Here is a 22209-nt window from a genome sequence, read left to right as displayed (position 1 = left end):
CACTGCTAAAACTTAACAGATCTACATTTGTCAAAACAAAACAGATTCCAACAAATGTAGCATAGCAGATTTTCTTCAACAAACAATTTCTACAGCACCTCAACCATGGTTTTAAATTGTGGTCCGCAACCGCGATTGCAACTGCAGTGTGATTTTAAAATTACGCCTCAGATTGTACTAGGAACCACATGAGACAATTTCAATCATGTTTCTTCAAATATTTTCATCAAAATCAAAATATTAGAATTCTAAAACTTAAAACTAAATTTACTTATTATGTAATGAAAAAACATAAAATTAAGTGTTTTTCAATGTTGTATTTCAAACAACTCCCTATAAAAATTCACACCGCAACAGCCGCAATGCGCATCGCAATAACCGCAATCGCAACACCCACAGCCACAACCTCATCCGCAATTTAAAATCATGTCTCATCCTATACCATCCCGTGAAGATATGATTAACAAATGGCCATTAATATCATTTAGTTTCAAAAATTGTGAACCTGTAATCCAAAAGAAATTATGAGCCAATTATCAGTTCAGCTATGAATTGATCTTCTTCTTCCTTTCTCCGGAACTCTTGAACAAAAAGACGTCTGGTCTCATGGCATTTTAGCTACCACAAACCCAATCAATCTTGATAGTTTCACATGTTTCATTTTGAACTTCAATTATACAGCTTGAGGATAAGCTAAAAGAGCTAAAATTCCTTGGTCAGGTCCTTGTTTTGATCTTCATTTTGTTGGTTCAAGACGAGGAGGAAAGACATGCGGTCCTTAAAATGTCCAAAATAACTGATGTGATTGAGAATTTTAAATTTTCAAGTATTACATTGTAATTGCAAGTTTTAAGAAACAAATTGGTTATAAGTCATTTTCTCCAACCGCCACATCAAAGTAGAATCAAACTGTAGAAGTGAAACCACCACAGCAACTCCTTGCCATTGGCCATACCCACAGCAGCACTTTTCATCTTCACACAAACCTGGACAACAACCCACCTGAACTTTTGTTCCTTGTTTTAGTTTCTCCATCAATCATTTTTTTCTTTCTATTATTGGTTGCACTTACATAACCATAAACAATAATACACATTACCAAGTCATATTTATTTCTGATACTTTAAACAGTTCAGCTTGTGGATTTGATCTTACACTGTATTAACACATTTTTAACATGGTACAGTACTTAAATTACAGATGAAGCCTGACTCTTTTTCGTTCTAAACTAACTGGTTGTTTATATAGGCTTTTTATATGCAAAGCTATGCGTAAAGTATTTGTTACTTAAAGTACAAGTAAAAATAAATTCACTCCTTTCGTGTTGCTGGCCAAGGATGGAAATTATTAAGCAGAGTTGCTGTTATAAAATAATTATATCATCAAGAACAGAAGATTCGAACCAAGTAATCACCATATTCGTTTGAGTTTAGACTTCTGACGGAACTGCTTCTTTGTTGTACACCAGGAGGCAGGAAATGTGCTCAACTGAACATAATTCACAAACAGTCAGCTCTACATAGACACAGACTATTTATATTATGTAACTATATATAAGCTGACACGAAGTTGTTAATGAATATCTAGTCAATTCCGTTTCTTATAAAGTTTCAATGATCAAAATGTTTCAACTTGATCAGCATAAAATTGAGGTCCTGTGGAGCAAGAAAAATGTGAATGCTTAAAAGAGTTAGTGGCTAGCTCACACTGCCAATAAGCTTTGCACCAAACCATGCAGTATCCGCGCCATGTGGAGGAGGGATGACTCTGATTCCATTCGACATATGGGGAAGTAACGAATGAAGTTCCTTCTCTAACCTTTCTGAAGCATATGATCCCAAAGGTAGAGTTAGAAAATGGTAGCCCATAACATGGTATTCCGTGTTGTGGTTTCAGCTCATCTTCATGCTCAGATGCAAAGATGAAAAGTGCCAAAATGAAAAAGAGACATATACCTGCTAAACCTGGTAAACATGCAGAACCTCCTGATAAGACAATGGTCTTAAACCAATCACTGCCGCCTGCTAATTCTGCAGAATAGCAATGGTCCATACAGAGAGCTGTGGCCTGGTGCAAACTCATTGCTCGACTATACCAAAGTGTAGAAAATATGGTTAAGCTAGAACAACATAAAAAAATAAGACGGAGAAGGATCAGAATCAATTATTATACTGCATGATTTAGACAATTATCACATATCACCATATCGTTAAGTAATGCATGATTTAGGTTCATAGTTTTCAAGTGAGTTAAATGTCTCCAAAAGAATATTACCAAAGTTGTGTAAAGTTTAAAATTAGTATTATCAGTTATCACCTTATTCCAGTAATTTGAAAAATCCAATTATTAAACATGGTTTGAAATTGGAAAGAACAAAAAATGAAAAGAAAAAAGGTCATCAAGCAAAACAGCTAAATAATGGCAGACATAAGTATAATCTCTGGAGCAAATCTGTATACGAATATGTTGTAACAATATTGGAAGAAGTACAAAAACTTACACCCCAGCAAGACGTGGCTGGAATAAAATCTCTCCTGTTTGAAACCGCTCTTTCGAGAGTGTATACCTCCCTTCACCAGCTTCAAATGATGCTTGTGTATCTTTCAATAGCTCAGCTTCATAGTCATAGGCCACATAGCATAGCTTCTGTTTCCATGTAACGAGATATATCAGGCTACCACATAAATATGATTTTGAAGTGGCATAAATATTTATGCAAGGAGCACGCTCATAAGAACCTGGAATTTTTATTCAAAAAAATGGAGCTAAACTTCGCAACTCAGAAACACAAATCTATAGAAATTTGAATGTCTGACCGACCTTACCCCAATAGGCCCCAAAACTTCCTGACTTAATGATCTCCCTGTCTCTTTTCCCTTTGATTATTTATATCTTGCTAAATATTTTTACCCAAATACTTACTACTGATGGAGACCTCCCAACTTCTAACAATAGCCTTTTAACTCTATTAGCCAATGTGATTTTTGTCTCATAAGCAGGCTTACACAAGGTACAAACAGGTACCATTGACTCACACCACACTTAAGGAAAAAAAGAGAAGATGGAAAAGGATCAAGAAACATAAAATGAAAATTATTAACGAGATCAAAGTGTACCATCAATTTTCTGAAGTGTCTAAATAATCAATCTCTTGGACACTCCCCTTGTTGAACCCATGAAAGTAGAGTTGTCAATTTAGATTGCCAGATCAGAATTCAACCAGACCAGCTTTAATGCAGGCTAGTAAATTGTTGAGCCAGCCTAATCCTGAGCAGGCTAAGGGCTATTTGGGTTGACTGTTGGCCAACATTTTCTTTATTCTTTAAAATGCAAAACAGACAATTTTTTTATATAATTTATTGATTAACTTGTAATCGAAGACTTAGAGTAACTTAGATTTAATGAATTTCAATTAATCATGACTCTAATAAGTGAATGTTTGTTTTAAACTGACATTAGAGTAACTTAAGAAAGATGTACAAAACAATCTAGTTTTTGATTTTGACATTTTTGGGGCTTGCAAGTGAGCCTGTTTAAAGTTGGCCCCAACTATGTTGACATAGTTCAACCTATTCATTTGTCCAGTTATTTAGACCACTACAGAGACAAGAATCCAGCAGACATCCTAACAAAACTTCCCTGACCATGTTTTGAAATACTGGCCGACAAGCTTGTAATAACCAACATCCACTTTTCAGCTTAAGGGGAGTGTTGCCGATGTCAATATCAGGCTTGTTGATAGCTCATTGACTGATCGCAACCATAATGTAACTATCAGGAGTAAATTTAGGGATTCTGTTTCTTATTGTGCTCAAATTTGTTCTATGGTATCCCTCCACCAGGGCTTGTTTGATTTGAAGGAACATTTTCTATTTCATTTCTTGTTTTCATTGCCTCTCATGTTACCTGGGTGTACAAATGAAAGGGCTTTCATTAGGGTGATGATCAATTTCATAAAAGGCTGACGAGTGACAACAACCAAAAACTGCCATTTTCGTCCAACAAGATGATGTGGTGGTGGAAACCACGGCATTTTTCCATAATCATCAAATGTAAAACCGTTTTTCTACCACAAAGAAACCAAATGATTTGGCTTTGATGCTTAAATTCCTAAAGCCTCCCTTTCACTGATTAACTTCATGGCAAAAATATTTAAAAAGGAGGGGAGCAGGGTATAATGATGAACTTTGTCAAAAACCAAATCAACTTTGAAGCTTAAGTTATAAGACGTATGCCTGGTTTTCATATCTCTCATAATATCGCATACCAGGAACCAAGACACGTGAAGCTTCTTTAGATATTGCCACTAGATTAAGAGATGTTTCAACTAGAATGAAAATCATAAGCAATGTAAGGGTCCACTTCTGTCCTCCTAAGTACATTTGTGGCATCAAATATGAGTAAATTCTCATCAAATAAGAATTTCAAAATAAAAAAGACAACAGCAATACCTCTTTCAGTGTGCGAACAGTGTACAAAGATTCAAAATTTAAGCTGTTTTGTTGCATTTTCTCTCTAAGAAATCCTGTAAGTTTTAGTGCTCCCAACCCCACAACCTCCACACCCACCTTTCGCATGACTTTACCATTTAAAACTGCAAGGCAACAATGCGTATATGCTAAATCAGGGGAGAAAACAGAAGTGATCAACAATAAACTCATTGACTTCAGAGAAAAGTATAATGTTTACGTGTTGACTACTTCTGAACCCGATTATGCAAACTGACTTAACGGAAATCACATTTGAAAACCAAACTAACTAAAAAAATATACATTTAGTGATCAAAATAACAAACAAAATACATGTCAAGAGATGTTTTAGTAATTTTGATACATTAAGGAACTATATAGTAATAGCACCTCACACATTCAAGGACCAAAATGTTTGTTTAGTCAAAAGAGAAATTAGGTCCGGCTAGGAGTAGTTAGCTTGTTAGTTAGACATAATTAGTTACCTAATAAATAGGAGGGATCAAGGGTAGAGGGAGATCATTAAGATTTGTAAACATTTGATGATTTGAGTGACCAGAGCGGTGACTCAAAATTTTGGAGTAGACTAGAGATTTCTCAGTATTCAACATAATTGTTCTCTTCTTTGGATTCTTTCTATCAATTTTCCTTCTCAATTTTTCCACATTCCTAACAGTTCATGTATTTTATGTAAGATATATATTAAACAAATTTAAGAATTGTATGAGAGAACAAAATCCTAAAGCATACCTAGAACAATTCGTGTATTTCATGCAAGAGATATTTAGTTAAGCATAATTAGGAATTGCATGAGAGAACAAAATGATAAAGCATACTTGGAACTACAGATGTGACTTGAAAGCCTATATTAACAGATATTCCAGAAGTTTGTTTTGCAGCATACAGAGCTAAAGTTGCCTACACGTACAAAATAGAAAACAAATAAGTTAAGCAAATATAGGAAAAATAAGTGCAGCACAAAACTAAATAAAAGAACAAAATTTGATATTTACTCATTGATTTACAAGATTTTTATCTTCAACCACCTTTCTCACTTTACAATTTTATGCCTTTTCAGTTTACTGCTGAACATCTCAATTATACTAACTAACCTTTACAGAGTGATTTGAAGGCTTAATTTCATTTCAAATAGGAAACTGTGTTAGGGATCAAGAGCAGGGAATACTCGTTAAAGAGGTGCAAGTACCTAAATCCATTTATGTCTTTTTTTAAGCTTAAATTTTCCATTTATGTCTCTTCTAACTAACTAAATTAAAGGTGGAAGAAAATGGATCATCCATGTCCAACACTCAGATCCAAGTCTTATTGTCATATGTTAAAAGTTAAATGGTAATAATATTTTTGCTCCCACTAAAATATGCTACCTGGTTGAGAGCACAAACAGCAGGAACATTCAAGTCAAATAGAGCAGCACAGATTGCTTCTTTAAGCTGCTGTCTTGATGCTCTGGCTGATTCAGTATCTGCAATGAGGAAAGAGATCATTAAATGGCTAGAAATAACACAGATACTCTTAGAATTGTGGTTGGGCCTAACTCAATCTTACAAAATCGGTTCTTGAATTGTATGAAATTCTGTAGACTTGATCTACCTAACGAACTTTAAAGTCAACAATGTATAGCATACGCAAGCACGCACATGCATATATAATCATTAATATTTCTTTTGAAGAAAACTTCATGAGAAGTGCAGCATCATAATTGACTTTGACATGGTTAAAGCAAAACCTGCAGTGGTTTCTTAGTGTGCCTAACTGCACAACTAATCATAATTCATACAGTTATGAATGTAGACAGACCAAGCATTTTCATTCATCAATTTTCACCTAATAGCTTTTATTTTCAAAGTATATAAATTTAGGTGTTTTTCGAACCTAGTTAAGGTTTGGCACCCGGTAATGCATCCAGACAAAATTACTCATATTTCAAAAATTATATAGAAAATAGTTCTTAAGAAAGCAATCCATGGCTTCACTAAAATCTTGATCGAGCAAACCCCTAAATTGGTCTTTCAAAATATACCGCATTATTCTCCAAAGAATTTGTCACCCAATTAGTCCTTGAAAATCTAACTTCCAAAACATACCACGTTAACTCAGTATTGAACCGCAAATAACACAAGTAATTTTAATTTTCAAATATGAAAAAAAAAAAACTAACCATCATAGTGGCATATTGGTAAAGAAACAACAACTGCTTGAGAACTTGGTTTCACCTTCATCCTACAGAGAAAGCAACCAATGTATCCTTGCCATTAGACATAGAATTTGCTCAAGACATACAAAAACACATAACTAGTAGAAAACAACTACACCTTCCACAACTCTATTACTACAGTTTAATATTAATCATCCCTCGAAAAAATTTCTTCACCAACAAGAAGGAAAACCCCAAAATGATTCACCTGCCATAGACAGTCCCAAAAAAATGTCGAAGCCTACTATATATCGGTGTCTCCACATTACCGAATTCCTGCAAATGAAATTCCCAAAAGAAATAACTAAATGGAAACGTAAACAAAAGAAAAAGAATTGTTTCAAAAAAATACTCAAAACAAATATTATTTTGAGAAGTTGAAGAGAAATAGTTTGAACATGATCAAATAAAATTATTGATAAATATTAAAAAGAACATTACAATAAATAATAAAGGTATATGCAAAATAAGCATCTCCGTCGCAATACTTTTAGAAAGCTCCCCTTTATCTTTCTATTTTTTTATAGGAAATATATATTCAGTGAGGCATTCCCTTATACAAGGTCAAGGAGATCACCAACCTCTGTACGGATTTAAGTGAAATTATCGTAACGTCTATCAAGTTATTTTTTATTTGAACCTGACTCATAGTTAGTTAGTACTCAATAAATACTTTCAAGTTAGAACTTAATAACTATTCCTAACAGTTAAATTTTTTTACTCAGAACATCGAAGTATATATTCCAACAGATGCTCTAGTAAATGATATTACAATGGGGCTCCATGGTTATTAAATATAAAAAGTTAGTTATAATTCAACTCCCTAAGTTAGAAACTTTATCCTAAAAACTATTATAAACTAATTTTAATTAACAAGTTAGACACCGCAAACAATTTCAAACCTTGTAAATCTGTGGCTCCAATTGAACCATATAGTCTTACCAAAAAGGTAGCAGTTCGCCCCAATGGACGGTCCTCTTTGCTCCAACCAAATTTGCAATAGCCAGAACCACCTACACACCGACACAAACATCGTTTATTTTGTTAATCTAAATTACCGAAGCATTTGGTAATTTTGTGAAGCTCAAAGTGAATTCGAACATGAGGTAATTACCGTCGATGATAACAGCAGGAGGAAGCCGTTCCCGCTGGCCATAAACATGCTTAAACGACAACACACGTGGCGTCTGAGTAACAAAGAACCTGAAATTCAACTCAGAAGAACTCAATTACATCATTACATACAATTAGTAGTTCCAATTCGAATTAAACGGCACGAGTAGCAACGGTTGTTGAATTGTTACTTACGGAAGAGGATAACCAGAGGTTAATTTGGTTTCCGAGAAGATAATGGAATCGTAGTGTAGAGGTTGGTTATTCTGAAGGAAATCAGACCAGAGTTGGTTATCGGAAACAAGAGATCGCCATGATTTGCAAACGATGCAGAGTTTAGCGGCGTGTTTAGGGTCTAACAGTCGTATGATTTTGAGGAGTAAGTCAGACGGAAGTGAGTCGAATAAACCTAAAGGAGCATGATGAGGATGGTGATGCGATCGTTCTGGTGAATTGGATGAGGTGCTGGATCGCTTGAACGATGATGCTGATTCGCGTAGTTTTCTGAATAACGTCTCCATGATTGAAATGAAGTGAAGGAGAATGGAGTTAGTTAGTTATTAGGACTTTAGGAGTGGGAAATGGAAAAAGAAAAAGAAAGCTAAAAGTCTTCCGTTGACCATTGCCCCTACTATTTGTCTGATTGCAATTGGAGTACTTGCTAACTTGCTACTTGCTACTTGCTATTGTGATGAGATAGTGACAGGTTCATCACATAAAAAAATGAATTTTGTCTTGTAGTTTTGAGTTCATAAACACTTTTAAAGAGTGTTCGGTAAAATTTAATGTGTTTTTCTACTAACAAAATATAATTAAATGAAAGGTATATATATATATATATATATATATATATATATATATATATATATATATATATATATATATATATATATATATATATATATATATATATGAAGTTGTTTGATTGTAAATAGTGAAATAAAAGTAAAAGACGGTAATTGATTAAAATATAAGAGATTTGACAACTTGCTAGGATTGCGGTTCATGTAAATATTATGCACATATCCTTTTGATCAATTATATAGATATTTGTTGTTTGATCAATATTATCACATAGTGATCATCGAAAGTGTTTTTGTGGAAACCCTGACAAGAGTTCAATTGTATTTTTAAATCGACGATCTCTCGGCCTATTGAACGATACAGTAGCATTAAGATTCGATACTTTGGTGAATGTTAAACATAAATATATGTCTAGAGTTTAACATCTAATAGATGATTATCCTAGATCAAGATTCAAATAGTATTTCTCAATAATGGTTCGATCTATAAGGTAAATAAGTAAACAAGGATAACATCAATAACTAAAAGCAAACTTAATATGATCAATGAGGTTTGAAATTAATGATCTTTATATGGAAATCCAACTTATTTTGCTCCTTTTGATGTGATGAAACACAAAAATGAAGATTTGGAGTGAAAATATTAATTTAGAATGGAAGAGTTTTTGGAAAGGGTTTAGAGCGAAAAAGAAGTATGGGTTTGTGATCATTCAAGAGTTGATATGAAAAGGAATATAATAAAGGAAAACTAGGTATCTTACCCTGACATAAGCTCTATTACAACTTTGAAAGAACTCAAAAAGTGTGTTTAAATTACTTTGATTGATTTTATAAGAAATTTTACAAATTTATGGTAAAATACTTTTGTATGTTGATTATCTGATTACCTTTTCAATTCGAATGAAAAATTAGTGAGCTGAGAGACAAGTTGAGTACTTGTTATGTTGGAAGAACTTTTCCAAATTTGCATGATTGAAGTCAGGAACTAGAATGATGATCAGGTAACGTAATTGCTGATGTTCATTTGTTATTATTGCAATTCGTTTTTCTGTTTGAAATATGCGGTTGCAGGCGAGTTACTTGAGTACAAGCAATGATTTAAGTTTGGAGTTGTGATGACACTCCGTCATTGCATGATTTAAGTCGAATAAACAGATCAAAACAAGTTAAAGAGAAGAAAAAATGAAGAATAAAGGCTAGAGAAAGAGGAAAAAATCCAAGTGTGGAGAATAAGGACCTAGTGAAAAGCAGGTGAAAAGGGAGCAAAATCGTACAACTATTGGAATAATCACGTCCAACATCGCGCGCGTGATAGGGAAGTAAAAGCAACATATCGCACACGATGACCCAATTTTCGGGCTTTTCCTGACGTGTTCTGATCCATTATGAATGCTTTTTAAGGGGAATTTTGATACTTTTTCAAGGGTTTCGAATTTCTATACGATAAGTGACGATTTACAACACCATAAGGCATATTTGGAGAGGATTTGAAGTCATTGGAGGCCAATTCTTCAAGGGAATTCTTATGGAAACCTCTTACTTTTATTTTGGTGTTGTAATTTAAATTATGAGTAGCTAATTCTCTTTAGGTTATGTTGTGTTTAATGAACCCATTTTGATATTGTTGGGACATATGTTTGATTTGATATTGCATGAGTAATTTGATATATAATTCTATTCAATTTCACCTTGTTCTTAATGCTCTTTATGTGAAATACTCTTTTAATTTTATTTTGGACATATAGGGAATACTGACTATCGTGGTTGGAAAAACTAGAGAGTCACCACCATCTTTTATTTGTTCCTAAGGAACATAGGAAATAATGATAAAACCTTAAAAAAGTAAGGATAAGACATTAGGGTTCGGGAGTCGGTTAAGTGAGGGGAAGGTGTTAGGCACCCCTTACCTCCATTGTACTCAATGAGATCCTCCAATAGTTCTAGGATTAATATACTCATCTAATGGAATGCTTGCTTAATTACTTATTTTTTTACATAATGCTTTATTTCAATTATTTATAAGAAAGTTATTTTATTATTTTCGGGAGAAAAGATTTAATTACAACAGGGGGCCAAAAATGGGTTTTTTTTATTATTGTACTCGTTAGAGTGTGACAACTTTGTCCCTGCGTACCCTCAAGCATTATGAGGGATCAGAGTATCATAGTTCGTCTTAAAAATGTTGGTGTGTTGATTGATTTTATTTGTGAAAAGATCTTAACGCACAGGGGCAGAGAAAAGTTTATTTGAAAAAGGTCTCAACACACAAGGGCGGAGAAAATAGTATTTGATGTGTTTGGATTTATTTTAGGTTTTGCTTTGAATTAGTAATCGATAAGGCGTGACGCCGCCCTTGAGAGACCAGTAGAGAAGAAAAGTCAAAAGGGAAAAAGTTGGTTCACTCACGTGGCAATCCCTTTAAAATAAATTAAGAAAAAGAAAAGTAGAATTTTCATGTTATATCAGTAGAACAAAAGAAAAAAATGGCAGACAATGCTCTCTTCTTTCTCACATGAAACATTCATCTCTCATTCAATTTTCTTTTCAAATCATCCCCCTCTCTTCACACCAAGGACACATAAATTCATTTCATAAAAAACCCACAATCATAAATAGTCAATCATTACAACATCTCCATAGAAAAAGGGTAAAAAAAACGGGGGAAAAATCGGTGAGACCAAGACGGCGGGGAAGGCGAAGGTACGACCAGCTTTACGATGAGGCTGCATGGTAGCTCCGAGGTGCATGACAACGATAGCGTGGTGGTTACTAGACTGCGTCGATGATGGTGATAATGTGGCATTTGAGGCGATTAATGGATGTGAGTTGCTTCGCCAGTAGGTGCGTCTTCCTGGTGGAACATTGGCGGCGACATTGAGGAGTTAATGCATGGAGACGCGACTTTGTGTGGTGGTTGCGATTTGAGGCAGAGTATCTTTTTGATGAGGTATGTGTGATGGTTTTATTTTTCGTCGGGATTTCAACGATTTACACGGTTATTAGCGGTGGCTTCAAAGGGTTATTTAATTTTCACTTTTCCATTCCCTTCTTTATTTATGTTTTTTATTTATTGTTATGGCGTGGTTGAAAGATTCCTGACAAATGGTGATGTTGGTTGAGGGAGATGTCGGAGACATATGCAATTGTTGGAAATTTCTGAAAGATTAAAGGGATACAGGCTTGAATCGTGAACGCAACACTTTCCTTATAGTATTTCAAGCACTCTCGATTATCTTAGAGTTCTGATGCAGGAATACCCAGGATAATTCAGCCTTATCGAGTTTGCGCAAGACCGGCGAAAACCCGAATGCAGCAAAGAGCGTCTGAAATTATTTTTAGGATTTTCGGATTTTGTGTGTTTTATCCTGAATCCGGATTTATGCTTTTATAGGTCATGTTGATATTGTTTCACAAGGTAGCGACCCTTGGTGAAGCAATGTCCTTTTCCAATAATCATAATGGTTGGCCTGCAGCATGTTTCACCAACAGTTGCATGGTTTAGCCTTTGCAACATCTCATGAAGAGTTACAATCTCCGAATTCAAAATTAAAAATTCAAAATTCAAAATTCATGAAGAGTTACAATATCCGAATTCAAAATTCAAAATTCAAAATTCATGAAGAGTTATCTCATGCATTTATTAGCATTAACTCACTTCCACCATTTGTCATTTTGGAACACACTTGTATTTAATAAATTACAACAATCCCCCACTTGTTCTCATAATGACAAATCCAATTCCAGAATATAGAAAACAAAAAGTGTTAATACAGTTAGGTATCTTTCGATTTGAACTTAACCTTAGTAAAGACAACGCAAAGCCTAATCGGAACGTTAGGTAGCTTTGCTTTGAACCATTATCCCATGTGATCAGACCGGCGTTGCTATACACACAATTTTAGAGGTTCTTCGCCTACATATCTCGCCGAGCACTATTTATGGCCATGTGCTTTTCCTGTTTTCATGAACTTTTCGTGAGAGAAACTCCAACTCTCACCTTAAGACGACACCATCTTGAAGTTCATATAGGTGAAGTTCAATTCGTATCTATTTCTTGAGATACGTATCCTCCTTGATATAGAACTTCATTAAGAGTTTCTTTGAAAACTTAACCCTCAGTTTGTAATCGTCAACATTATCGCGGAATGTTGCATAACCTTCTGAATCAACGACTTGTTGTTACCGATTGAATCTTAGGTTAAAATGTGTTAACTTCAGATTGGGTTGCTATCATTGTCGGAACCCTTATTCAAGGAGTTTTAATCCCATACCTTTCGAGGTAGTCTTTACTAAATCTCTGGCCAGTGGTTTAGTAAATGGATCAGCCAAATTATAGCTTGTTTGTATATATGTTAGTGAAATGATCTCATCCTTTATCATTTTTCTCACGAGAGAGTGTCTAAGACCTCTGTGTCTAGACTTTCCATTGTACACTTCACTGAACGCTCTAGCCAGGGTGACTTGACTATCACAATGTATCAATACTTTTGAAACATTGTCTTTAGCTAACGGAACCTCCAATAAGAGGTCCCTCAACCATTCTGCTTCTTGTCCAGCAGACGCAAGAGCCACAAACTCTGATTCCATGGTTGAGAGAGTAATGCATGTTTGTTTCTTGCTTTTCCAAGAAATCGCACCTCCAGCTAATATGAATATCCACCCAGTTGTAGATTTATAATCTCCAACACTTGATATCCAACTTGCGTCGGTATATCCTTCGAGTACGGCAGGAAACTTACCATAATGAAGGCCAAGATTTTTGGTCTTTAACAAATATCCGAAAATCCTAGTTATGGTCTTCCAATGTTCATCATTTGGATTGCTAGTAAATCTACTCATCTTACTAACTGCAAAAGCTATGTCAGGTCTGGTGCATTGCATTAAGTACATTAGACATCCAATTGCACTTGCATATTCCAGTTGTGTCACGGTTCTCCCATTGTTCTTTTGAAGTTTGACACTAGGATCGAATGGAGTGTTTACTTCCTTAAAGTTTAGGTGTTTGAACTTTTCCAACATTTTCTCAATATAATATGTTTGATTAAGTTCATAACCCCCACTATTTCGTTTTACTTTAATCCCCAAAAATGTGTCAACTAGTCCAAGATCATTCATCTTGAATATGAAAGTTTGAAACCTCTTTGTTTCTAAAATTCCATTCATCTTGTTGATAATGATCATTCATATAATCAATATGAATATGAGTGAATATCACAATATTCTCACACAATTTTGTGTACAAACACTTGTAACAAGAATTAGATGAATAATACTTTTAGATAATCATGCATGATGATGTAAGAAGGTTTTTAGATGAAGTGAGAAATGAAATTATGAGCAATTTAAATTAGTATAATATAAATTTCAACGAGTACCTTAGTTATGTTCACTTGTCTCAAATCTTCACTTGAATTTCTATGTTCAACTTTCTTAATCAACTTCATCATTGATGTGCATGAACCTTTTGAACCTTTTCTCCTTTGATAATCTTTGTCTTCATCAAAATTGAACTAGATATAAGATTTATTCCTCACAATCTCCCCCCTTTTGATGATGACAAAATATTGTCTCCTCTTAAGTTATGTGTCTCCCCTTTTATTCATAACCTTATGGTTGATTCATGTAAATCTCGTCATCGAGATCTCCATATTGAAATTTCATTTTGACATCCATTTCATGAACTATAAAGTCATGCAAAGAAGCTAATGCAAACAATGCTCTAATTTTGTTGTGCTTGTTATTAGTGCATATGTATCAAATGATAAACACATTTTTTATTTAAAACACCATTGGTCATTAATCTAGACTTGTAGGTGTTTAGTGTACCATCACAATATGATACTTCCTTCTAAATAAGATGAGTCCCTTGAAGTTGTTGATTCCTTCCTTTTAAGTCATAGGATCATCTTCCACTTGAAGAATAATAAGAATCTTACGAACAAAATTCTTACTATTTCCTTCCATTAGATAAAAGAAATAAATTGATTATCAATTTTGTTTGATCCTAGATCCTTAGCCTTTCAGACTCTCTTTCTTATTCTAATTTAGGATTATGTTTCAGCAATCCATGAAGAAATTCTGGTTTGTGTTTCAACAATATGTGGAGAACCCTCCTCACAAGGGTCTTCATTGTAGGAATATCAAATTCCTTATTCTTTGTGATAAGGTTCTCAAAAGTTTCATATATTAGAATTCAATAGTCACATTAGACTTCAAATTCAAAAGTTTATATAAGTCATGATTCATCTTTGAATAATCTTTACATACCTTATTGAATCACAAATTATCCTTTATACAAATTAATTTTAAAAATAAACAAAGGAACATCCCGTATTTTTAAAAAAATAATTTCATACCAACTTTAATTGTTATGCAACATACATATAATATACATATAATAAATAGTATTTATATGTCACCAAAATAAGGCATCGTATGGCAATCAATATGCCAGAAGAAGACAACATAGAACCTGTTATATGTTTATATTGTAAAACCTTTTAAAACTGTATATATAATTATGTTTCCTTCAAAGGGCATAACATGTTTCTCTATTTTTTAAAGTAAAACAACATATTGTCATGCACTTCTGTCATGGAACAAATTTACATATCATGAATGCACAATACGTATATTTACATATCATGAATTTCATATCCCATACTGGAATGAAAACTTTTCTATTATGTACAATACCAATGTGGAAATGTACATATTTCTTTCTATTATGTCCAAGACCCTTCAATTTCTATTCATATGGAAAATAGGTTACATAATCAAGTATAATATAATTGCGTAATCATGATTTATTCATGTATTGTCAGATGGATATCATTCAACCATCAATATGTAATAATTTGTCCAACAAATGAAAAATCATGATACGGATATTGCTTTTCTATTAAAAATCATGAAAACCATTAAATTAAGTAATACTATAGTTATTAAAGAAATCTAATTCAAAATCATATCAATTAGTTATTATCAAAAAATCACAATATCAATAATCTAACTCTGATCCTAATTGATAGAAAACTTTTATATTTAGATCTTGATATCATGATTTTCACGGTGCTCTAATTAATAGGAAGAATAATAAAATCATACCAGATTTCGTAATACCGATTCTTCTTGTGTTCTTTTTTTTTATGCTTGAAACTGAAGCCTTGATAACCATTATTTGAAATTACTATAAGACTGTTGGAAATTTCGGAAAGATTAAAGGGATTCAGGCTTGAATCGTGAACGCAACACTTTCCTTATAGTATTTCAAGCACTCTCGATTGTCTTAGAGTTCTGATGCAGGAATACCCAAGATAATTCAGCCTTATCGAGTTTGCGCAAGACCGACGAAAACCCGAATGCAGCAAAGAGCGTCTGAAATTATTTAGAGGATTTTCGGATTTTGTGTGTTTTATTCTAAATCCGGATTTATGCTTTTATAGGCCATGTTGATATTGTTTCATAAGGTAGCGACCCTTGGTGAAGCAATGTCCTTTTCCAATAATCATAATGGTTGGCCTGCAGCATGTTTCACCAACAGTTGCATGGTTTAGCCTTTGCAACATCTCATGAAGAGTTACAATCTCCGAATTCAAAATTCAAAATTCAAAATTCAAAATTCATGAAGAGTTACAATCTTCGAATTCAAAATTCAAAATTCAAAATTCAAAATTCAAAATTCATGAAGAGTTACGATCTCCGAATTCAAAATTCAAAATTCAAAATTCATGAAGAGTTACAATCTCCGAATTCAAAATTCAAAATTCAAAATTCATGAAGAGTTACAATCTCCGAATTCAAAATTCAAAATTCAAAATTCAAAATTCATGAAGAGTTATCTCATGCATTTATTAGCATTAACTCACTTCCACCATTTGTCATTTTAGAACACACTTGTATTTAATAAATTACAACAACAATTTGTGAGGGTGATGTGATGTCAGATCTGGTTTTGTGCGTGTGTCGATGAGGATTCAGAAGCTGCAATTCTTCTTCTTCTTTTTTGTTTCCTTGATGTTTATTTTTTATATGGTTATGTTTTCCTTGCAGGTTTGTGTTGTTATGATAGGGGTCGAAAGTGGTTATTGGTGTGCTCCTGGTGCATAATTGATTTTGCAGGTTCTTCATGTTATTGATGCGTATGATTTACTGCATTTTTTCACCTTGTAGCAAGTTGTATTACAAAACTTTTAGTGTATAGTTTTTTTGTACTTGTTAATGTGTAATTGATTTAGTATATGATGTGCAGGAGTGATGAGATTGAATGGAGTTAGCAATATCATTATTTGTAGGAACTGGAGAAACTACATCAAGCTTTCTCATCACTAAAGAAGTAGAAGAACTCATTGTTGATTTTTGATTAAGTTTTCATTTTTAGGAGAAAGATTGTTGTATATCTAAAGCGCAATTTATTTGGTTGAGAGTGAAGATAAAAGTGGCCTCCGGATTTTTTCCTTTTTAATTTTTTTTTCTCTTTTCAAAATCTGAGAGTGAGAAAGAGGTTTGATGGAGGTTGTATGTATGATCGTTGTATAAAAAGTGACGTGGATATTATTAGAGAGGTTCGTGTGAAAAAATTGGTTATTTTTATCGTCAATTTGAAGCACACTTGGTGCATTTATTGCCCAGAAGAAGTTTCTAAAGTTCTCATCATCCTGTTCACAAAAGTTGAAACAAAGTATTATTCTTGCATGTGAGAAAAAAATAATGATTAGAATAATAATTTGTAGAAATAATTAAATAGATTTGAAAATATGAGATTGAGTGAAAAGAAAAAAAATGGCTATGAAGAAACATTTTTAATAAACTATGTTCAATGATTCAATTATTATAGAGACATTTTAAGTGAAAAAATAGTGTAATATGCATATATGTATGTGTGTGTGATAGAATGGGTATTGTGTGATTAGATATTTGGTTATGGATAGTGAATTAGGAAAACGTATTAGAAATATTAACAGTTATAACAAAAATATCATAAATTTTTTTTGGAGAAAAGAGTCATCAGGTACCATCATATAGTTTAAAAAATATTAGTAAAATAAACTCTTTAAAAAAAATTGGGAATGGTAAAAAATGGTATTTGGAAATTTGTGAGATTGTTTGTGTAACTTTCTATGTAACCGTGTCTGCACAATTATGAGAAAAAAAGTCATATTTATAAGACAAATTAAGTTACTACAAATAAAAAAGCAAAGTCAATCAGAAATTAGATCCGTACAAATTGAATCGGTACACTTATATATATATATATATATATATATATATATATATATATATATATATATATATATATATATATATATATATATATATTATATATATATATATATATATATATATATATATATATATATATATATATATATATATATATAATATTTTTTGATTATTTTTTATTAAATAAAAGGAAAAAAAAGGCAAAATGAGAAAAAATATATATAAAAAGTGGGTTAAATGAGACTAGAACTCAAAACCTCACACTTTTTAAGTCCTTACACATACTCTTCTACCAATTGTGTTATTTCATTTATTCAAAATAAAGTGGCACTAGAAAACATATGAAGGATGAGCAAAATTTGGGGTACGATACTGATCATTAACCTATGTGTTGGATCTAGGGCAATTGTTGTGCTTACGCTGGTGGACTATGGATAGAAAACTCTGAGTAATGGCTTAGGCTGGTGGACTAGGGATAGAAAACTTCGAGTTGTGACTTAGGCTGATGGACTAGGGATAGAAAACTCTGAGTAGCGTCAAACTAATAACCTGTTACCTTAGTTTTCCATAAAATCGAGGGAACATATCTATAAGGAAACGTTATTTTAGTTTTAATATAACTTATTACCTCAGTTTTTAAAAACACCAAGGGAATATAAATAGTATGAAGGTCGCTTTGAATCTCAATTACTTCATTTTTATATATTTTTCAATGGTTTAATTAGTATTTCTCACTTGGCGCCTTTCTAGATTCCATTTTTTATTTGTTAACTTTTTTTTTCTTCATTTCTTTCCAAGTTAATTAGTAAAACTCAAAATCTTTGTTATTATTAAAAATATTAGGAAATAATATGATTGAGAAGGAAATGAATTTTTTTTATTGATAATCAATTACATATTACAAAAAAATAGGACATTAGATAACTAATCCACATATTCTACCTTTTGTCTCCACTCAACTTCAATAGTTAATCCTGCTTATTTTACCCTTTTAACTATCTCTAACTGAGAGAAAAGTTCATAAAGAACTCTTTCATATGGTATGAGCAAAGTCATTTTCTTGCGAGAGATCACAACCATTTCTAATAAGAAGTTAAAAATAATAAAAGGAAAATTAATTTTGACGTTGTGGATAAGGAAGTACAAAAGATGTTTGTCATCTGAAGTAAACATTTCTAGTTGTTTCTCTCTTTGATGGAGATTTGACACTAGAAGTTGATGTCAAACTTTTGCAATTGGAATTATATTGATTCTAAGTGTTGGCAGCAATTTTGGTAAAACAAAGAGTGTTCACAAGATGTCATGTGTGATGTCTTAACATGAGATATCCTATGTACCTGCTGGAGTTGAAGAACATATGCAAGCAGGATTGTTTCAGAATGCCACTTACAATGCTAAGGCTTCTGATATTGGATGTACCTGCTGGAGCTAAATTGGAAGACATATGCTGCAGGGTTGTTTCAGTTGACATACTCATTGTCATGGTAACTGATATGGCTGTACCTGCTATAAAAGGAAACTGGATTATGCAGGATTTTTTCCATATGTCAGACCCGATGTCATGACATCCTGTACACAGAACATTCAATATGAATGTCTGGTGTTTTGTGATTGCACAATTGGTGGCAATCATTGGTTGATTAAAGATATGGCTAGCTGGCGCATTCTATCAGGGATATCAACCATATTTGTTTATTTTCCAAGGAGATCTTTACAGCTGATATGAAAAGATTTGATTGGAAAATATATCTAGGGTTTTCAAGTTGTCCAATGTTTCTATAAAAAGGGACTCAGAAAACCTGTTTGAACACACAACCAATACTGAGCGAAATTTAGAGAGAGAGCTAGGTTTGTGTCTGTAGGTCATTCAAGTCATCCATAGATGATTGAATTGGACTGATTTGTCTTCTTGATCAAAGCTTTGAAGCAAGATCAAGAGTGTGTCTTCTTGATTGAAACTGTGAAGTAAAATCAAGAATATTGTAATTGAAAAGTATTTTCTTTTCACAAGGGATTGTTGTTTAAGATCACGGGTTTGTGATTGTAAGGGAAGTGAGTGGGTTCTCATATCTAAGAGTGCTTAGGTAGAAATTGCACGGGTAGAGATTAGGTGAGAAAGACTGTAACTTGGTAAAGTGTACGGATAGTCTTTGAACTAATTCTATTATAGTGAATTTCCTTCCTGGCTTGGTAGCCCCCAGACGTAGGTGAGTTGCACCGAACTGGGTTAACAGTTGCTTGTGTTGATTGCTTTACAATTCTGTTTAATTATCCATTGTGTATTAACAGATATTAGTGTCGTGACATTACCTTCGACATCTTATATCTGATACCAGAATTTCAATTGGTATCAGAGCAGGCATCCTGCTCTGACTCTGGGTGAGATCTAGGGAGAATACTTTCTGGTACAATGGAGAGGGATGGAGGATCTGTTCATAGGCCACCAATTTTGGATGGTTCTAACTATGACTATTGGAAACCAAGAATGGTTTCCTTTTTAAAATCCCTTGATAACAAGGCGTGGAAAGCTATCTTGACAGGCTGGGTGCATCCTACTGTTACTAAAGAAGGAGAAGCCACTACTGAGAAAAAGCCTGAAGAACAATGGTCCAAGGAGGAGGATGACCTAGCCCTTGGGAATTCTAAAGCTTTTAATGCCATCTTCAATGGAGTGGACAAGAACATCTTCAGATTGGTAAACAATTGTGAAATAGCTAAAGATGCTTGGGACATTCTCAAGACCACTCATGAAGGCACATCCAGGGTAAAGATGTCTAGACTACAGCTACTCACCTCCAAGTTTGAAAACTTAAGGATGAAAGAAGAAGAGAATATTCATGAATTTCACATGAGTATCCTTGAAATTGCTAATGCCTCAGGAGCCCTGGGAGAAAAGATAACAGATGAAAAACTGGTAAGAAAAATTCTCAGGTCACTCCCCAAGAGATTTGCTATGAAGGTAACTGCAATAGAAGAATCTCAAGACATCTCCAACATGATGGTAGATGAGCTAATTGGTTCCCTCCAAACCTTTGAGTTAGGGTTAAATGATGGTGATGAAAGGAAAACAAAGAGCATTGCCTTCATGTCAAACACAGAAGAGGACAAGAGTCAGGAGGGTGATGAAGATCTTGTCAATGAAGTAGCTATGTTGGGAAGGCAGTTCAACAGATTGTTAAAGAAAATGGATGTCAGATCCAAGGCAAATGTCAAAAACATCTCATCTGACATCAGCAATGGAAGAAGAGTAAGGTCAGAAGAAAAGCCCAAAGAAGGAAAAGAAGTAAAATGCTATGAATGTGATGGGTATGGACACATTAGAACAGAATGTGGTACCTACCTCAAGAAGCAGAAGATGAGTCTTGCTGCCACCTGGTCAGATGAGAGTGATACAGAGGAGGCTGCATATCTTGTGACTGCTTTGACAGAAAGATGGGAATCTGATGAAGACTCAAGTGATGGTGAAGTAACCTTTGAAGAATTGGCATCTACCTACAGAAAGTCGTGTCACAAAAGTGTAGAGCTGTGCAAACAGGTTGATAGCCAAAAGAAGGAAATTACTAAACTTGAGAATGAGAAGATAGAATACTTGAAAACCATCTCCAAGTTACAAACAGAAGCAGTGGTTCTGAATACCAAGCTAGACAAAAATCCACAAGCTGAAAATCAGAAGATAGCACGGCTGGAAAGTGAGAAGGCAGACCATGCAAAAATCATCTCAAAATTGAAGACTAAAGTCATGTTTCAAAATTCTAAATTAGAAGAGATGACCAAGTATGTAAGAATGTTAAGCAATGGGTCTGACTCCTTAGACAAGATTCTTCAAATTGGACAAATAACAGGAGACAAATCTGACATTGGGTATAATGACTAAAAACCTGGGAGTAGTGACACTGGTGTCAAATGTAACACCCTTCTAAAATACCCCAAATATTTAATTAAAATAGCAATATATCAATCAGAGTAATTATGCAATTAAGGGTGTCACACAATCATTTCACACCATTCACCAAATAACTGTCATGCTCTTTTATTAATTCAAAACATAAAGCATTTGCACAATACGCAGCGGATAGAAATCAAATCAATCATGCAAAACATGTAACACGTTACATGTAAAATTATTCAACAAGGTAAAACATCTCGTTCCGATGTTACATCTATCAGAGCATGACCCACTAAGGAGACTACACTAGACTCCAAGGACTAGCTTCTACTCAATCACTGCTCGTTACCTGAAAACATAGTTGTAAGGGTGAGTTCCTCAATCGATATAATAAGCATTATAAAATATCATGTAATGCTAAGTAATTTAACACATATCATCACCCTAATCAGATCACACATATTCAGCAACGGCAATATCAACTCAAAAATCGTACTCAAC

The 22209-nt window shown here is 33.6% G+C and overlaps 1 protein-coding gene across 1 annotated transcript; it reads right to left on the bottom strand.

Annotated features, from left to right (window-relative positions):
- Positions 1-1095: 1095 nt before the first annotated feature.
- On the bottom strand, positions 1096-8444 carry LOC127074871 (actin-related protein 8). The gene is made up of 12 exons (XM_051016276.1): positions 7993-8444; positions 7799-7887; positions 7627-7697; positions 6893-6960; positions 6649-6710; positions 5855-5952; positions 5306-5387; positions 4452-4594; positions 2501-2646; positions 1956-2089; positions 1707-1822; positions 1096-1488 (listed from the first exon to the last, which is right to left on the bottom strand). The coding sequence occupies exons 1-12, from the start codon at positions 8316-8318 to the stop codon at positions 1411-1413; spliced, it is 1413 nt and encodes a 470-aa protein (XP_050872233.1). The 5' UTR covers positions 8319-8444; the 3' UTR covers positions 1096-1410.
- Between the last annotated feature and the right edge of the window lie 13765 nt (positions 8445-22209).

The sequence above is a fragment of the Lathyrus oleraceus genome, chromosome 4, assembly GCF_024323335.1.
Source record: "Lathyrus oleraceus cultivar Zhongwan6 chromosome 4, CAAS_Psat_ZW6_1.0, whole genome shotgun sequence".
NCBI lineage: Eukaryota > Viridiplantae > Streptophyta > Magnoliopsida > Fabales > Fabaceae > Lathyrus > Lathyrus oleraceus.
The sequence above is the reverse complement of the archived record's forward strand: the minus strand, read 5'-3'. Positions and strand labels throughout refer to the sequence as shown.